Here is a 17,114-nt window from a genome sequence, read left to right on the forward strand (position 1 = left end):
GGACAGCTTGAGGTCCGATTGATAGACTCTGATATCTAATATCATATTAGAGTTTATTCTAACTTATCCCAGCAAAAACTGAATTGCAACGTAAAAGATATTTGACTCTATATAAACTTTTTCAAAACTTTATCTTTAACCATTATAGAACTTAGCATTTTCCTACTAATATATAACCGAACTTAAACATGAGAATAATATGGTTCCCAGAATCCAAGAAAGTGCTATTAAATAACAATGTAAAAAATCTCAGTTAGGTTTCAGGTAGGGGTGTTTAGATATTGATAGTAATTAATGACAATATACTATTGATAGTACACACCATACACATTATTTATTGATCACAAATGACAAATATATAACAAGGAAGAAGAATAGATATATAATACCAATATTTCCCCATAACCAAAATACTTGCTCACTTAAATCATATGGCATTCATTTTGGCTTTATCAAATGGTTTTGGAAATGCACAGTTCCATCACAAATATAAAGTGCAAATAGATATATCCAAACATGCAGCATGTAGACAAGAAAGAGTGAAGACAAACACAATTACTTGCATCAACTCAGATCTAAAGGCAGAAACATGTTTGCATAGACAGAGCCAAAATGGAAGACCACTGCCCCAAGAGATTAAGGTAAGTGTTTTTCTTTATACTATTACTATATTAACTCAAAATCAAATATAAATAATTTTATCATTAAATCGAATGAAGTTTTTATTCAAAATCTACCTCAACAATACTAAATATTTGTAATACAAGTCGGAGTAAAATAAAAAACATGAGAGCTTGCATAAGATTTTAATGCTCTTACAAAGGTGTGAATAACAAATAAAGTTCTAAGACTTTTAATCACGCAAAGTGGTTAGCACCTGAAATAATGCCTTTCTCAACCGTACAGCAACTCTTTCCACTTTTGTAACAGCAATCCAAAGGCTGATTCATATAATCCTATATTTAAAAATAAATATTTTTATAAAATTTATATGAGATTAATTGTTATGCACGGATGATATAAAAAAAAATTTATACGGTCAGTATATTATAACAATTTTTATGTTATTTTATAAATAATTAATATAAAAGTCAAATTTCATAAATTTAGTGATAACGACTAAGTGACAAGGTAAATTTTTTTACAATGTCATATAATTTTGTTTAACTCAACGTCATTTTTTAAAGTTGATTTATAAATACCAATAATTCAGCCATTTGATTTATATCAAAAACATAAATTTGTGATTAAGATTTTATCTGAGAAAATTCAAATTAACTTGATTATGTTTTTCTCTAAAAATATGATATTCTTTAAAATATTTGACTTTAAATAATATAATATTTTAATTTTCGTTTAAAATAACATATTTAAAAATGAAGAATAAAACTAGTATATGTTGATTAACTTAAATTATTGAAAAGAATAAAATAGGGTTAAACATACAATACTCCTGTAATATAGGCGAAATTCGTTTTATTTATATTAAAAAAAATTGAATTACCCCCTTGAAATGTTAAAACTCTATGTATTTGCCTCTTAAGTGCACAAGTTATCCTATGAATATATTTTTGGGTTAAATATGTTTTTAGTCCCTATAAAATGACATAAAATGGCTTTTAATCTCTATAAAAAATATACTAACTTTTAGTCTCTATAAAATTACTTTTGCACTCAATTTTAGTCCCTGTAGAGGGACCAAAAGTGAGTGCAAAAGTAATTTTATAGAGACTAAAAATCAATATATTTTTATAGAGACTAAAAATCAGAATTGAGATATTTATAGGGACCGAAAACATATTTAACCCTATATTTTTTTTATTTAATCTTTCAGATTCAGTGTTTAACTTGTAAGCTTAGAAGGGAAATCTAAAAAAAGTTATTATAGGAATAATCCAAAAGAAATTTGTAGAGGATTAAATCAAAAATCGCCTACATTACATAAAATTAAGTGGTATTAACCCAATAAAATATTTATAATTTAACTTAATGTAAAAAATATAATATAATAATAATAATATAATTTTTAAAATAATTTATAGTTTAAGACAAATAAGATATAAATATAAAATAATAAATACTATTAATTTGATATTTTAAAAGCAACTATTTAAATATAAAGAAAATTTGTAAATAAAACACTTTTGATAGGGATAGATAGAGGATGAAAAAATTTAAATAACAATGTTTATAAAAAAAATTACATAAAAAACAAGGTTTTCAGAAAATTTACTAAAATGTCTAGGTTTTGCGGGACCCTTTAGAGTATGCGCCAAACCATTTGACGCATTAGTATAAACTTTTTTGAATTAGCCAATTCATTTGGCGTATATGTGTTGTGAAAAGTAAAAAAAAAATAAAAAATTCCACATTTGCGCCAAACCATATGGCGCATACTCCTAATTTTTGTACTAATGCGCCAATTCATTTGGCGCATACTCCAGGGGGTCTTTTAAACCTAGACACTTTGATAAATTTTTTAAAAAACTTGTTTTTTTGGTAATTTTTTTTTTAAACCTTGTTATTTAAAATTTTTTTTCTAGATAGAGAATTTATTAGCAAAAACATTTTTTTGTCGTTTCTAACTCTGTCTGTGGGCTGCCATCATTAATGATTTCCCGTCAATCTAAATAAATGATGAGTCACGTCATGGCATTCAATTCCCAATATGGTACTACTCCCTTTGTTTTTTGTTGAATTTCCGTGCATCTTTTCTTTTCATTGTCATGGCCGACCTCTTTAGAGTAAATGCGAACCACCTTCTTAATAATTCATTTTTTTAAAATTAAATAAAAGTTTGTCTTATACTCATATTATAAAATAAAACATTTTATTATAAGTTCTTATATATAAAAAATTGTATTATAGGATAAGCCATTTTAAAATTCTATTGAATGATTAATTAATAATATTTTTTATTATATTTTTAAATATTTATTATTCTTTCATTTAAATTATATAAATTTATCTTTAACATGTCATTAATGAAGGACAATTCTATAAAAAAATTATTATTTTTAATTTTCATACAATAATTATTATTTTTTTAATGCGTATGAAAAGTCTAGAACAACTTTCAATAAAAAACGGATATAATATATGATTAAAAAAATGTTTATAAAGCATTTTAGTACTATAATTTAATGGAATAATCACACACGTCATGCTTTGAAAAGTCTAAAATAATTTATAATAAAAAAAAGAAATAGTATATAGTTAAAAAATATTTATAAAATATTCTAGTAGTATAATTTAATGCAACAATAACGCACATCATGTTTTGAAAAAAGTCTAAAATAATTTATAATAAAAAATAAAGATAATATATGATCAAGAAATATTTATAAAACATTTTAGTACTATATTTAATGCAATGACGACTCACGTCAATCTTTCAATACCCCATCAATAATCATCTTGCAATAACTACTATCCCTCTTTATTATATTACCCAAATTTTGTTTTGTAGTTGATCATACTCTATAAAGATACATTCCGACATGAACTATGCACACTCCGACATCAATATGTAAAAAATAAGGACACCGACATGTTATATATATATATATATATGTATATATTTAAGTTTTATTTATTCATTTAATATCAAAAGATTAAAAATATGTTAATTAAAATTAGAGTTTAAAAGTAATGCATTAACGGTTTAAATTAACTTTACACATACAACCAATCAAAATCGTTATACTTGTCATGTCATATTAGTTCTTTAAAATTAAAATTATGTTTTAATTGAATACATGATTGTGATTGGTTGACAGTGTAAATATAATTTACACTGTCCATGCATATTTCTTTTTCTCTTAAAATTAATGCTTTTAATTCGTCAATAATAATATTTTTTCACTACATGTTTAATCTTTTTAATCGTACTTAGAATTTATCTCAAAAAATATATAAAAAATGTATAAAGTGTGATGAGGAAAAGAAAAACACAATTTCTTTTAAAGAAAACTTGTCTAAATTATTGGACACATATTGTATGAGTATCCAATAAATATCAGACATCAATTCAAAATATGTAGAAATAAAAATAAAAAAATCAATTTTTTGAAGACACTTGTCTGACTTTTTCGACATGTCTCATACTAGTGTCATACAAGTGCCGGACACCGACACGTGTAGGACACGACGACACGCCTATTTTTAGAGGTGTCCGTCCTTCATAAATATACTTATATTTTTTTAAAAAATATATACTTAATTACTAATTACTTCAAATAAATTTAATATATTCCCTTTCTCTATCATATGATACATATAATACACTCATTTTCTCTCTTCTACAATACATATCAACGTAATTAATGATCCTTGGATAGCATTGCCCTTTTTTTTATGGGTTTGATTATTTTTTGTGGGTTTGATTTTACATGGAGGTGATGAAGATGTATATTAAAATATGACGGTGATACAGAATATTGATGTATTTTATTTTTATTTTTGATTTTAATTGAAATGTTTTATTATTAAAATATTATGTCTTTAAAATACCACATATAAAAAGATCAAAATTAAAAAATATTAATTTGTGTAGAAGATTGCACTATTAGATATTACCAGGGTCTAAAGTAAAAAAAAAAAAATCTTAAATTACATAAAATTTATTCATAAAAATTTAGAGACTAATCTTTACTCGATTTCAAAAATCGGTTTGAAAAATTAGTATATGCAGTTACGCGTAACAATACTATCATTTTAAAATCATTTTAAAAGAGGTGTCACCATTGAAATTCACCTCATGTAAAACTTGTAACATTTTACAGGTCAATGTTCCAGGATCATGGGAATCAATGGAGGGTCTTCTTCATTGCTCTGCAAATTCTGTTCCTTTATCTCCTATCAACTTCTTGGAGAGAGCAGCAAAGGTTTGCAGAGACAGAACATCTCTTGTCTATGGTTCCTTGACCTATAACTGGGGACAAACTCATCAACGTTGTCTCAAACTCGCTTCTTCTCTTACCCAATTAGGAATTTCTCGTGGAGATGTGGTGAGTTTTGTTATTCTTCAGGCCTAACTCTATTCTCATTTTAAACTGATGTATAAATGTTCTACCATTTGTGCATGTTTATGTAAACAGGTTGCGACACTTGCACCTAATGTCCCTGCAATGTATGAGCTACATTTCGCAGTACCAATGTCTGGATCCATTCTTTGTACTCTTAACTCGCGCCTTGATGCAAACATGGTTTCGATTCTATTGGAGCATTCACAAGCAAAGATTCTTTTTGTGGACTGTCAACTAGTCGATATTGCTCGAGGTGCATTGGACCATTTATCCAAAAGATCAAAAAAGAAACCAATTTTAGTCATGATCATGGATTCTAATTATACATCTACTATTGACAGTAGCTCGGTTGGTTACGAATACGAAAAACTTGTAGCTTCTGGACGTGATGATTTCGATATCGTGAGACCGAAGAGTGAATTAGATCCTATAAGTATAAATTACACCTCTGGCACAACTTCTAGGCCTAAAGGAGTTGTATTAAGCCACAGAGGTGCTTATCTAAACTCTCTCGCAACGGTTTTGCTCTTACAAATGAAGCTGTTTCCTGTTTATCTTTGGAATGTTCCATTATTTCATGGCAATGGTTGGTGTCTAGCATGGGGAGTGGCAGCGCAATTCGGAACCAACGTTTGTCTAAGAAAAGTCTCTCCGAAAAACATATTTGACAATATAGTTCAACATAGAGTTACATACATGGGAGGAGCTCCTACTGTGATGAACATGATTGCGAATTATACATTGACGACGAACAGAAAACTGGTTAATCATAAGGTGGAAGTGTTAACAGGAGGTTCCCCTCCACCGCCGCAGATTCTTTCGATGATGGAAGAAAATGGTTTCAATATTACTCACATGTATGGCCTCACAGAAACATTAGGTGCAGGGAGTTTTTGCGCGTGGAGACCCGAGTGGGACATGTTGCCTTCGGAAGAAAGATCGAAGATCAAAGCTAGGCAAGGTGTGCCTCATGTAGGAATGGAGGAAATTGATGTCAAAGATCCTGAAACTATGGAAAGTGTTCCGGCCGATGGAAAAACTGTCGGGGAAGTAATGTTTCGAGGGAATACAATGATGAGTGGTTACTTTAGAGATTTGAAAGCAACAAAAGAAGCATTCAAAGATGGTTGGTTCCATAGTGGGGATTTAGCTGTTAAACATTCCGATGGATACATCGAAATCAAGGACAGGTTGAAGGACATAATAATATCGGGTGGAGAAAACATCAGCTCGATCGAGGTGGAAACTGTTTTGTATAGCCATCCGGCTGTTCTTGAAGCTGCGGTTGTTGCAAGACCAGATGATCTATGGGGCCAAACTCCTTGTGCATATGTGAAATTGAGAGACGGGGTTGATGCGGATGATGAAGAAATAATAAAGTTTTGCAGGGATCGTTTGCCGCATTTCATGGCTCCTAAAACTGTCATTTTTCTTGATATGCCTAAAACTTCAACAGGTAAGATACAAAAGTTTGTTTTGAGGGAGAATGCCAAGGCCTTGGGAAGCATCTCTGGACCCCTAGATTGTAAAAATTAATTTGTGAAGTGCTCTAGTTAGTATGAAGACTAAACAGATTAGACATTTGATCTTATATGAAAGGAAGATCTAATAAATCTTCCCCTTGAGAGAATCATAATTTTTATTATTTCATGAATCATGTGTTTGTAGAAAGCACAATCAAATCAAAGAACCAATCCTTTGAGTTGAGGTTGTTATAAGTCTAACTGTATTTTCTAATGTTAGAGTAAAATCAGAAATGATTTAATGGATGATAACTGGTTTATCTCAATTAGAATGCCTTTTAATAGTACAAAACAAATCTTTACTAGTGAATTATTGGATAAATTTTTCTCTCTAAGGTGTTGAGTGAAATATATACTTGATCTTCACATAGCAGACAAGAATGAATGCAAACCTACAAATATTTATATTGAACAAAATCATAAGATGAGTTATGAAGAGGAAAGAATGAAAGTAGATCAAGGCACAATATCATATATTAGTGAAATGTGATTTACTTGGCACACATTAGGTAAGATTTAGCTTATTCGTTCAGAGTGGACTGTTAAATCAAGCATGATCCAAGGGCAAGAAATTTGCAAGTTGTGGACCGAATTCTACATTATCTCAAAGTCACACCGGGAAGAGGTCTCTTGTTCAAAAGAGATGGAAATCTAACTATGAAGATATACACGGATGCTGATTATGCTAGTTCAGTATGCAATCAAAGATCTACTTCGAGCTATTGTATGTGTGGAAATCTTGTATCATATATTTTTCTACATTGTGAATCTTCCATTCATCATTCAACCACATTTGTTAAAATAAAATTGAAATTTCATGTTGAACTTCTTTTTTTGTCACAATCAGAGAGGCTGGTTATGGATATACTTCCCAGAGCCTTGGCTTTCTCCCTTAGAATATACTTTTGTATTTTCCCTGTAGAAGTCTTTGGCATATCTTGAAAAATGATTGTTTTGGGAGCCATGTAATGAGGCAAACGTTCCCTACAAAATGCAATTATCTCTTGATCATCTGCATCAAACCCTTCTTTAAGTTTCAAAAAAGCACAAGGAGTTTGACCCCAATGATCATCCGGCCGGGCAACAACTGCGGCCTCATCAACAGCCGGATGACTATACAAAACGGTTTCTACCTCAACCGAGCTAATATTTTCTCCTCCAGAGACTATTATATCCGTCAATCTATCCTTTACTTCTATGTAACCATCAGAATGTTTCACAGCAAGATCCCCACTATGAAACCATCCATCTTTGAAAGCTACTTTCGTCGCATTCAAATCTCTAAAATATCCACTCATTACTGTATTTCCTTTAAACATTATCTCGCCAACTGTTTTTCCATCGGCCGGAACACTTTCCATAGTATCAGAATCTTTGACATCAATGTCCTCCAATCCTACATGAGGCACACCTTGTCTAGCTTTCATCTTCGATCTTTCTTCCGGAGGCAACATGTCCCACTCAGGTCTCCACGCACAAAAACTCCCTGGGCCGTATGTTTCTGTCAGACCGTAGAGATGAGAAACACTAAAACCAATCTCCTCCATCTTGGAAAGGATCTGCGGCGGTGGAGGAGAACCTCCTGTCATCACTAAAACCTTGTGATTGATTGGCTTTCTATGAGTTGACGCAGAATTCGCAATCATGTTGAGCACTGTAGGTGCTCCTCCCATGTGTGTCACCTTATGCTGAACTATATTGTCAAATATGTCCTTTGGAGAAACTTTCCTTAAACAAATATTTGTGCCGAGTTGAGCGGCTACACCCCAAGGGAGACACCAACCGTTGCAATGGAACAACGGAACATTCCAAAGATAAACAGGAAATATGTTCATTTGAAAGAGTAGAACTGTTGCTAGAGAGTTTAGATAAGCACCTCTGTGACTGTAGACAACTCCTTTCGGCCTTGATGTGGTGCCTGAGGTGTAATTTATACTTATAGGATCCCATTCGTTCTGCGGTTTCACAATATTAAAACCAGTATGGCCAACATCCATTAGCTTCTCATACTCGTAATTAGTGGATGTATTGTCGACAGTAGATGAGCAATCAGAATCAGTAATTACGACTATAATAGGCAATACCGTTCCTCTTTTGCGAAGCAAGTCTAATGCTCCCTGAGCAATTTCAAGTAATTGGTAGTCTGCAAAAAGGATCTTCGCTTGTGAATGCTCTAATAGGACTGAAACCATAGTTGCGTCTAGGCGAGAATTAAGGGTACAAAGAATGGCTCCAGCCATTGGTACTGCGAAATGCAACTCGTACATTGCAGGAACATTAGGGGCTAGTGTAGCAACCTGTTTTCAAACAACATTGAATAGCATCCAGAAAGTTAAAGCCAATATCTAGAAAAACTTGAGTTGATGGAAAGGATTGTCTCATACAAAGCTGAATCTGAGACAGTTACAAATAGAATCATACAGTGCCATAAACTAGCAATAAAGGTTAAATCAGTATACTCCACAACTTTGTTTCTTACATTTGTTTCCAATGTGTGTGAAAAGTGATTGATGCACAATGTCTATGAATGTTGTAAGTCTCTGATGCGTAATTTGATTCCAAGTCTTAAAGAAAAATATGCATCAGCTCTGAAAAGTGATTACAGTAAAAACAAAAACAAAAGAGAATTGTAAAAAAAAAACACAACTCACCACATCTCCACGAGAAATCCCTAATTTGGCAAGAGAAGAAGCGAGTTTGAGACAACGTAGATGAGTTTGACCCCAATTATAGGTCAAGGAACCATAGACAAGAGATGTTCTGTCTCTGCAAACCTTTGCTGCTCTCTCCAAGAAGTTGATAGGCGATAAAGGAACAGAATTTGCAGAGCAATGAAGGAGACCCTCAGTTGATTCCCATGATCCTCTGTCTGGATCCTTAGTAAAGTTAGAAATTTTACGGGAAAATATGTGATGGGATGATCTGAAATGAGTTAAAGAACGAGTCTGAAGCATGATCTTGAAGATGTTGTTCATGGTAAGAGGGTAAGTAACCACACACACACAGTTGATGGTTCAATGTAAAAGAATTTCAACTGAGATGGCCAATAGTTTATCAGTTAACATTGAAGTGGGGTACAACTCTGACAATGATATATTGTCTTGATTTTCTTTTAGAAGTTAGTAAATCAAAGATGATTCCTATTTTTAGAAACCAGTGATAAGATTAAGTATGAAGAAGTCGTGTAGATAAGGTCATTTGACTTTATTTAAAAAAAAGTCTTTTGACATTATTCTATTTTTGTAAGTACTAGTACTTTTTTTGGGGTAGATTCATTCTAGTCTGGCTAATTGTAATGAGATTATCACTCATATTAAAAGCTGGTAAGATATAAGATATACCAGAACTTAAAAGATGGCGATAAGATTTATATCAATTCAATAAAAAAAACATTATTAAATATTATCTATTAAATCACTATCGCAAAGTATATAGATAACATCAAATTCAGATAAATTGTTAATGAATAAAAAAAATTTGGATCTATTATACATTTTCATCTATTATTCAAATATTAACAGATCAGTTTTTTTAAGCTCAAACCAATTAAACAGCTGAAAAAATTCTTATAGAGCGAAACTTCAAAAAAATAGCTGTTTCATAACTACTAATATTAATAGATGGCAAATCAAATCATTAAATAAAAGTGTGAACCACTTATCACTCTCTATTTGTTCTTCAGATAAAAAAAAAGTTATGCATCATTTTCTGTGTTGCATAAACATTAATCAAATCGTTAAATAGAAGTGGGAACCACTTATCACACTCTCTTTGTTCTTCAGTTGAAAAAATAATAGTACATCATTTTCTGTGTTGCATAAACATTATTCACGACAAAAATTGCTATTTCCAATTTGTTGGATGGACAACAATGTTGATAAAATTAACTAGAAAAGATTATGCAAAGCTGACTTGCATTTGAGAAATCAGCAACTTAATGAATCAATCTAAGGCGTCTATTACTGCATCGACAACTTCTTGGGTGGTGCTTTTACCTCCGAGATCTTTTGTCCGATACTTGCCCTCTAGAATGACTTTTTCAACAGCAGTTTCCAAACGGTCAGCAAATGCAGGAAACTGGAGATGCCTAAGCATCATAGCTGATGAGAGAAGAAGTGCCACTGGGTTGGCTGTTTTTTGGGCCGCTATTTTATCGTTACCAACATTTCCTGCTGAAGCACCCTGTTCAAACACTGCGTGCTCAGCCCCAACATTACCTGCACACAAAAAAACCATGGTTTGCAATTATTTAGGCCATAATTTGACAATAGAGAATCATGTTTCTGAATAATAACTTCTACCTAAGACCAAACCACAACAACCAGCTCCAACCTACCACCATCGTATTCATATAGCCACTAGTACTACTTCCATTTAGAGATGCAAATATGTCAAGCCACCCAACATATTTAAAGTAAATACTCCATTTAATAAAATTTTATTTCTATTATTATTCTTGTATTGGATTTTGTACATTGTGTTTTATTACGTAGTCCATTTTATCAGCAAAAACAGAACCTAACCCATTGCCTATATCCTGTTAGTCTTACTTAAAGATGGATTTGATAACTTATTTAAAGACATTAGTACAAAATAGGTCTCTTAAGTAGACTAATTGGTCATACCGTGTTTTCAAAAAGGTCGAGTCAACCTAAAAGAAAACCTATGACAAGCAATAGGCCAGGCCAGATTTGGGCCTTCAAATTTTTGAACATGTCAAACCTATTTATGCAAAGTCTAACTCGGCCCAAGCTATTTCAACCCCTACCTCCATTTCACAAATATAACTACAGAAACATTTGTTTTCACTACAATTAATAACTGCATTATTGTAGAAGAAGAATGTTCTAGCTTGACATAAGTCTCATATGATCAAGCAGACGAATTTAATATGGTCATGTTTATTTGCAAAAAGTTCCAGTGCATAAAAATGTTCTCCAGAACAAGTATCTAGACAAGCACAGAAACTCGGAGCTTATACTTTCAAGTTTTGAAAATTATTCACACATCTCATAACATGGTAAAAGTGAGCCAGGAAGTATTTAAAAGGAAACATAATCATATCAAAGCTCTAACGTTGCAATACGGTAGTAACAAATAACTATACCTCCTGGCATGACTCCAGTGCCTCCAGCAATACCTGCGGCAGTATTTGCAACAAGATTTCCATACAGATTTGGGGTAACCTACCACAAGGTAAAATAATCCATGAATTTCAAAAATAAAATTGTTGAACTAAAAATCAGAAGCAAATTATGAAGACGATAAAGTTGCAAAAACAAAATCATTTGGCTTTGAGGTGAATGACCAACACCCTGCAATGATTCATACTTTGACCAATAGAAAAGAGAGGCAAAATTTATTTGTCCCTTAAATATTCCACAAAGTACATCTGCATCCTACATCCTCCAATTGTGTATGGGTGGAAAAGTTAGGGGAGAAAGGGACTGAAGGGTTGTTTTTTTAAGTTTAGAGGGATATATTTTAAATAAATAAGTGATGACGATCTCTCAATTCATCACTTATTCATTCATCTCCTTTTCAAAAAGTAAAATCAAAAATGAAAACTTCTCTCCCATCCATAACCTCCAAACTTCTACGGCAAAACATACCCTAAAGGCTAAAGACTGTTGCACAATTCCTTATCACAAATCTTAACTTTATCCGTCTACACAGGAAAAAGGGAAACAAGTAAATATTTTTCCAAGACATTCAAACCTTGTTGGTCCATGTCAAAGAAAAGGTTTGAATCTCAACTTACGTAGTTTAGGCATGTGTGAGAATGCAAATGCCGTAGTATAGATAGAAGATCAGATGGAGGCAGCTCAAGCACTAGAAGCAGAGACTAAGAAATTATTAAGACTTAGAAGTCAGTGGTTTTGCTATGGATATGATTTATGATAGAATATCATGACATCATTTGATCCATGTTAATTACAATATGCGATCATAGTACCCATGCAGGCATAATACTTAGGAGATACTCTTTCTTTCCTTTTTGCAACATTGCAACCATATCCCCTGAAGGAACATAACCAAATCTGGAAATGTTTCAATCCCCATCCGTTAAAAAAATATCTATATTTTTTGCCTTAAAAATGTTCAAACATCTTTTGATTGAACTAACAATGGCAAACTTATAGCAAAAACTGAATGATGATTTCTGCAAGCAACTTAGCTATTGCTTTTCTTTGTCCTGTCTGCCATGACTCATTTCTCAGTTGATATTCTATCAGAAGTCAATAACAGAAAATAAGAAAAGTGTTTAATAGATCACCAGCAACAATCTATTAAAAAATGGAAACACGAACGGACTCATAGTATGAGTGAGTAGTTGCCTTTATCACCAATACTTTAATAGCACAAAGCTAATGCTTTACTTCATCATAGATTAAAGAAAAGTGGATAAGTTTTACATACCATGACATCAAATTGCTCAGGCTTCGAAACAAGCTGCATGCAGCAATTGTCCACAATAATTTCGTTATACTTAATTCCAGGATACTTGGTGGCAACCTCTCGACAGGATTCCAAGAACAAACCATCTGCAAGCTTCATTATATTTGCTTTGTGGACAGCAGTCACTTTCTTTCTGTTATTGAGGTAAGCATACTCGAATGCATATTTTGCAATACGCTCAGAACAGAACTTTGTAATCACCTACCAAAAATATCAAGTCAAACCACAAAAACACCCGATACAACATCAGTACAACGACAAAAAACTAGATAGATATTCTACGAGGAAAAAAAAAAGAGCCTATATAATTTGTGAGAATGTTTTCTACTTTCATTTCTTATTTTCTAAATAAAATAAGTCCTGAAATAGTAGACTACAGCCTAGTCAATAAAATAAGAGAAATTAAGAGAAAGTGTACTTGAATATGAACCTGATTCGTTTTAATTCAAGTTAGTTTCTAAAACTGAATACTTATGAACCAAGGTTTTAAATTGAAGTTGTATTACTATCCTTGATGTAAGAAACTGGGTTTTGGGCCTAAGCCCAACCAAATATATTGATTAGTGAATTGGCAACAATTGCTGATTTGGCCAGTTTCTTTGATGAGGAAACCTAGATATAGGAAGAAGACATGGCAAGGGGATGTTGTTCAGAGTTAATTTCAGTTAGAACCTGAGAGGTTTGGGAAGAGAGAGAAATGTCTTCTCCTTGATGAGCTTCCTTCTGTAATACATACATTCTCAATTAAAATTTCAGTTTATTCCCCTTAAATTTGGGTTCCTAATTTCCTATCACTTGATAAATTACATAAATCACAATCAAAGACCAATGATGCAGCCTCAATCATGGTCGCTTAAAATCACAAACATCAAAAGTCATGATGTTGTGGCCCATATAACAATAACAAACCTTCTTTAAAAAAAAACTTGCAATTGAGAAACACGCCAGCCCCCACAAGATCAATAATGAATGTCAAATTAATCTTCATTAGTCAAAAATTCAAAATGAAACTCAAAGCTAAAGTTGAAACTTAAATGACAATGTCTAGATTTTATTATCCGAGATTCAACGCATCCCAAATTCCCAATACTTCAACCAAAGACTAATCACTATCGTGGTGTGTGGCTGCCGCTAGCCCAACACTCATTTGACACAGCCGGAGTCGAACCTCGGACTATTTAGATTTCCTTTGCAAACATATAGGTCAAAGGAACTCTAGGGATTCAAAATTACTTTTGCAACTTCTTAGTGTGTATTTGGATTGGCGGTGGATAGAATTGATTTTGACATAATTGAGTTTGATAGAATTGATTTTAACATAATTGAGTTTAGTAGAATTGATTTAATAGAATTGAGTTTAATAGAATTGATTTATGTTTGGATACATTTATGTAAAAGTGAGTTGAATAACAAAATCTAGTGTAAAAATTATGTTTAAACTCATAAGCTACAAATTCTAACTTCTAGTATAATCAATTTTGGAGGCACAAACAATTCTACTTTAGAATAATCAAACACCCCAAAATCACTCGAGAATCAATTCTACGCCTCCGGAATTACTTTTGGCTCATCCAAAAGTCAAACCAAACATGCTATTAACCATAAACAAAATGATTTCATAATTTCAATTTGCAGTTTCTCTCGCTCCACAAACCTAACAACTTCATGATCAAATCAAAATTCAATAAAAAAAAACCAATATATAACAAACAAATCAGAGTTATTTTACCTTCAGGCTTTCGACGACACCCGGGACAACCTCATGTTCAAGACCAGCATACTCCCCTTCAGTATTCTCCCTAATGACTACAATATCAACATTATCATGTCTCGTAGGCAATCCCGGAAGATTAAAACAATTAACAAGCGACGCATACAGATCAAGCTCCTTCCTAAGCTGAACATTAAGCGAACTAACACCACCACCCATAGGAGTCACCAATCCACCTTTCAGACAAACCTTATTCTTCCGGATCGATTCAAGAACCTCCGTGGGAACAGCTTTCATATCGCCGTGCACATCGAATTTCTCGAAATAAACAGGCGCGTGCATCGCTTCCATCACCTGTTCAACCGCTCCGGTTACAAGAGGTCCGATCCCGTCCCCGGGGATCATTGTTACGGGACGCGGTGTTCCGTCGCCGGGACGATGCATATAGGTTACCCATCGCTTGGAACCGAGGGACGACTCCGATCGGGGAGATATGAGGTGTTTGAGGAGTTGTGTGGATCTTCTTGCCATTTGTGACATCGGTTAGGGTTTCGAATTGGGAGTGATTTTGTAGATTTGGATTTTAGTGTGTGATGTTTGAAGCCACCATGGAAGAAGAACGATGAGAGAAGAATAATAAAATGGAAAAGTGACGCATTTAAAATAGATTCACTGCACTTATTTCAAATCACGCGTTTAAGCCTTCAGCAAATAGTGATGGTTGGATTGAAATTGGACGGTTTGAGTTTTATTTGTATTTTTACTTTATTAAAAACTAAAATTCCGACTTTAATATTTATGCCGTTGGATCTCTATCCAAGGGTAATTCGTGAGTAATGTTTAAATACGGTGACTATAGGAAACTAATATCTATAATTGGAAGAACCGGAATTGTAGTGGCTAGTAAGAATTTGACTTTATTTTGTTATTATTTTATTGTTTTAACTTTCTATTATTTTTTTAATAAATAAAGAGGAATAATATGGCTGTTGGGCCTCTATTTAACCCACACACATAAAAGGAGGAAAGGGAATGATTAAAAGAAAGGGAAATTCTCTATATATTTATATTTATATGGTTTCTTATGGATGAAAATTATAAAATACTATATTTTGGATTTGTATATAAATTTTAATTTTTGGGTTGAATTTTTCGTATATGCATATCAAATTATTACCTTTATTTGAAAATAAAATTCTTATTTTCAAATGTCAATTTTTTTTCTTTTTCCATATCACAAGTTTTTTTATTATTATTTAATATAATTGAGTTTATATAATAATTATTTATTTTACAATTATATAATTCTATTTAAGTTAACATGTGTATCTAAATACATCATTTATCAAGTTTATCATTATATTTTGTATAATCATATTATTTGTTGTAATATTTTCATTTCATAATTTTTTATTGTATCTTCGCAATAAAAATAAGTTTTTAATATGTATATCTAAAATAATTATTACGTCAAAATTAAAATAAATTCACCTGTGCAAACGCACGGGTATCTTCACTGTTGAAAATAGTCCGAGAAAGGAGTGCACAATTGAATAAAATATTTTCACCACTGGTAGATGATTTCTTTTCTGAATGAACAAAGTAGATTTTCATGTCTTTCTGAAATGTTCACATGTGAAATTATTTTAACTTAGAAGCTAATTTTCATACTACTAATATCTTATTAATAAAAAAAATTATTTGTGGTAAGGAATAAACCTAGATTAGAAGCACAAGGCTACAACCAGCAAGAAGGTATAGATTTCTCTAAAATCTTTGCACCTGTTGCAAGGTTAGAGGCAATCAGACTACTCCTTTCTTATGCTATGAATCATAATATTATCTTATATCAAATGAATATCAAGAGCGTATTTTTAAATGGTGTAATTTTTGAAGAAGTGTATGTCAAACAACCTCCTGAATTTGAGGATTCTATCCATCCATAATAAGTTTTTAAGCTTAAGAAATCTCTCTATGGACTCAAACAAGCTCCTAGAGCTTGGTATGATAAACTCTGCAAATTTATGTTAGAAAATGGTTTTAAAAAGGGTTAAGTAGACACTACACTGTTTAGAAAGACATTAAAAAATGAAACCTTGATTGTTCAAGTATATGTCCTAGAGACTGAATATGAATATTTTTATCTAGATTTTTAATTTCCCAAACATGTTTTTCTTTAGTATATTTTCTTTCTTCTATTTTATCTTTTTGTTGATGAAAAAACGGGGAGAAGAAGGATTTGTATTTAAGCATCTGAATCTAATTAATTGGTATTATTTCTGCTTAAAATCTAAAAATTTGATTAATGTGCTTTGAAGGTGTTTTGCGTGTTGGTTGCATTATTGGTAAAACATACTTGGTTGATTGTGTTTATGCAGGTTGCATATATGTGTG

General features: G+C 32.1%; 3 protein-coding genes across 5 annotated transcripts; 1 reads left to right on the forward strand and 2 right to left on the reverse strand.

Moving 5' to 3' along the window:
* Positions 1-353: 353 nt before the first annotated feature.
* On the forward strand, positions 354-6,681 carry LOC131641126 (isovalerate--CoA ligase CCL2-like). Its single transcript, XM_058911443.1, has 3 exons — positions 354-641; positions 4,785-5,009; positions 5,100-6,681. The coding sequence occupies exons 1-3, from the start codon at positions 432-434 to the stop codon at positions 6,561-6,563; spliced, it is 1,899 nt and encodes a 632-aa protein (XP_058767426.1). The 5' UTR covers positions 354-431; the 3' UTR covers positions 6,564-6,681.
* Positions 6,682-7,097: 416 nt separating this feature from the next.
* LOC131641137 (isovalerate--CoA ligase AAE2-like) lies at positions 7,098-9,769 on the reverse strand. Of its 2 annotated transcripts, XM_058911461.1 has the most exons (3): positions 9,202-9,320; positions 9,030-9,114; positions 7,098-8,847 (listed from the first exon to the last, which is right to left on the reverse strand). In XM_058911461.1, the coding sequence occupies exon 3, from the start codon at positions 8,815-8,817 to the stop codon at positions 7,366-7,368; it is 1,452 nt and encodes a 483-aa protein (XP_058767444.1). In that variant the 5' UTR covers positions 8,818-8,847; positions 9,030-9,114; positions 9,202-9,320; the 3' UTR covers positions 7,098-7,365. The 2 variants fall into 2 exon arrangements, with proteins under 2 accessions (XP_058767444.1, XP_058767438.1); XM_058911455.1 differs by lacking the exon at positions 9,030-9,114 and having other exon boundaries at positions 9,202-9,769.
* A 517-nt stretch (positions 9,770-10,286) lies between these two features.
* Positions 10,287-15,346, reverse strand: LOC131641175 (isocitrate dehydrogenase [NAD] regulatory subunit 1, mitochondrial-like). 2 transcript variants are annotated; one of them, XM_058911483.1, is made up of 5 exons: positions 14,739-15,346; positions 13,682-13,732; positions 12,971-13,210; positions 11,658-11,736; positions 10,287-10,767 (listed from the first exon to the last, which is right to left on the reverse strand). In XM_058911483.1, exons 1-5 carry the CDS (start codon positions 15,258-15,260, stop codon positions 10,493-10,495), a joined length of 1,167 nt encoding a protein of 388 aa, XP_058767466.1. In that variant the 5' UTR covers positions 15,261-15,346; the 3' UTR covers positions 10,287-10,492. The 2 variants fall into 2 exon arrangements, with proteins under 2 accessions (XP_058767466.1, XP_058767471.1); XM_058911488.1 differs by lacking the exon at positions 13,682-13,732 and having other exon boundaries at positions 14,739-15,345.
* Between the last annotated feature and the right edge of the window lie 1,768 nt (positions 15,347-17,114).

Source organism: Vicia villosa, linkage group LG1, assembly GCF_029867415.1.
Source record: "Vicia villosa cultivar HV-30 ecotype Madison, WI linkage group LG1, Vvil1.0, whole genome shotgun sequence".
NCBI classification, from domain to species: Eukaryota; Viridiplantae; Streptophyta; class Magnoliopsida; order Fabales; family Fabaceae; genus Vicia; species Vicia villosa.

Bases quoted from the DNA above. Each gene is read 5' to 3' on its own strand.
- LOC131641126 (XM_058911443.1), top strand. From the start codon at position 432: ATGGCATTCATTTTGGCTTTATCAAATGGTTTTGGAAATGCACAGTTC. The intron at 642-4,784 runs GTAAGTGTTTTT...AACATTTTACAG, and splicing joins CACTGCCCCAAGAGATTAAG to GTCAATGTTCCAGGATCATG. The intron at 5,010-5,099 runs GTGAGTTTTGTT...TTATGTAAACAG, and splicing joins GAATTTCTCGTGGAGATGTG to GTTGCGACACTTGCACCTAA.
- LOC131641137 (XM_058911455.1), bottom strand. From the start codon at position 9,525: ATGAACAACATCTTCAAGATCATGCTTCAGACTCGTTCTTTAACTCAT. The intron at 8,848-9,201 runs GTGAGTTGTGTT...GTTTGAAAACAG, and splicing joins GGATTTCTCGTGGAGATGTG to GTTGCTACACTAGCCCCTAA.
- LOC131641175 (XM_058911483.1), bottom strand. From the start codon at position 15,260: ATGTCACAAATGGCAAGAAGATCCACACAACTCCTCAAACACCTCATA. The intron at 11,737-12,970 runs GTATGTAAAACT...ACCTTGTGGTAG, and splicing joins CTGAGCAATTTGATGTCATG to GTTACCCCAAATCTGTATGG. The intron at 10,768-11,657 runs GTATAGTTATTT...TTTTGTGTGCAG, and splicing joins CACTGGAGTCATGCCAGGAG to GTAATGTTGGGGCTGAGCAC.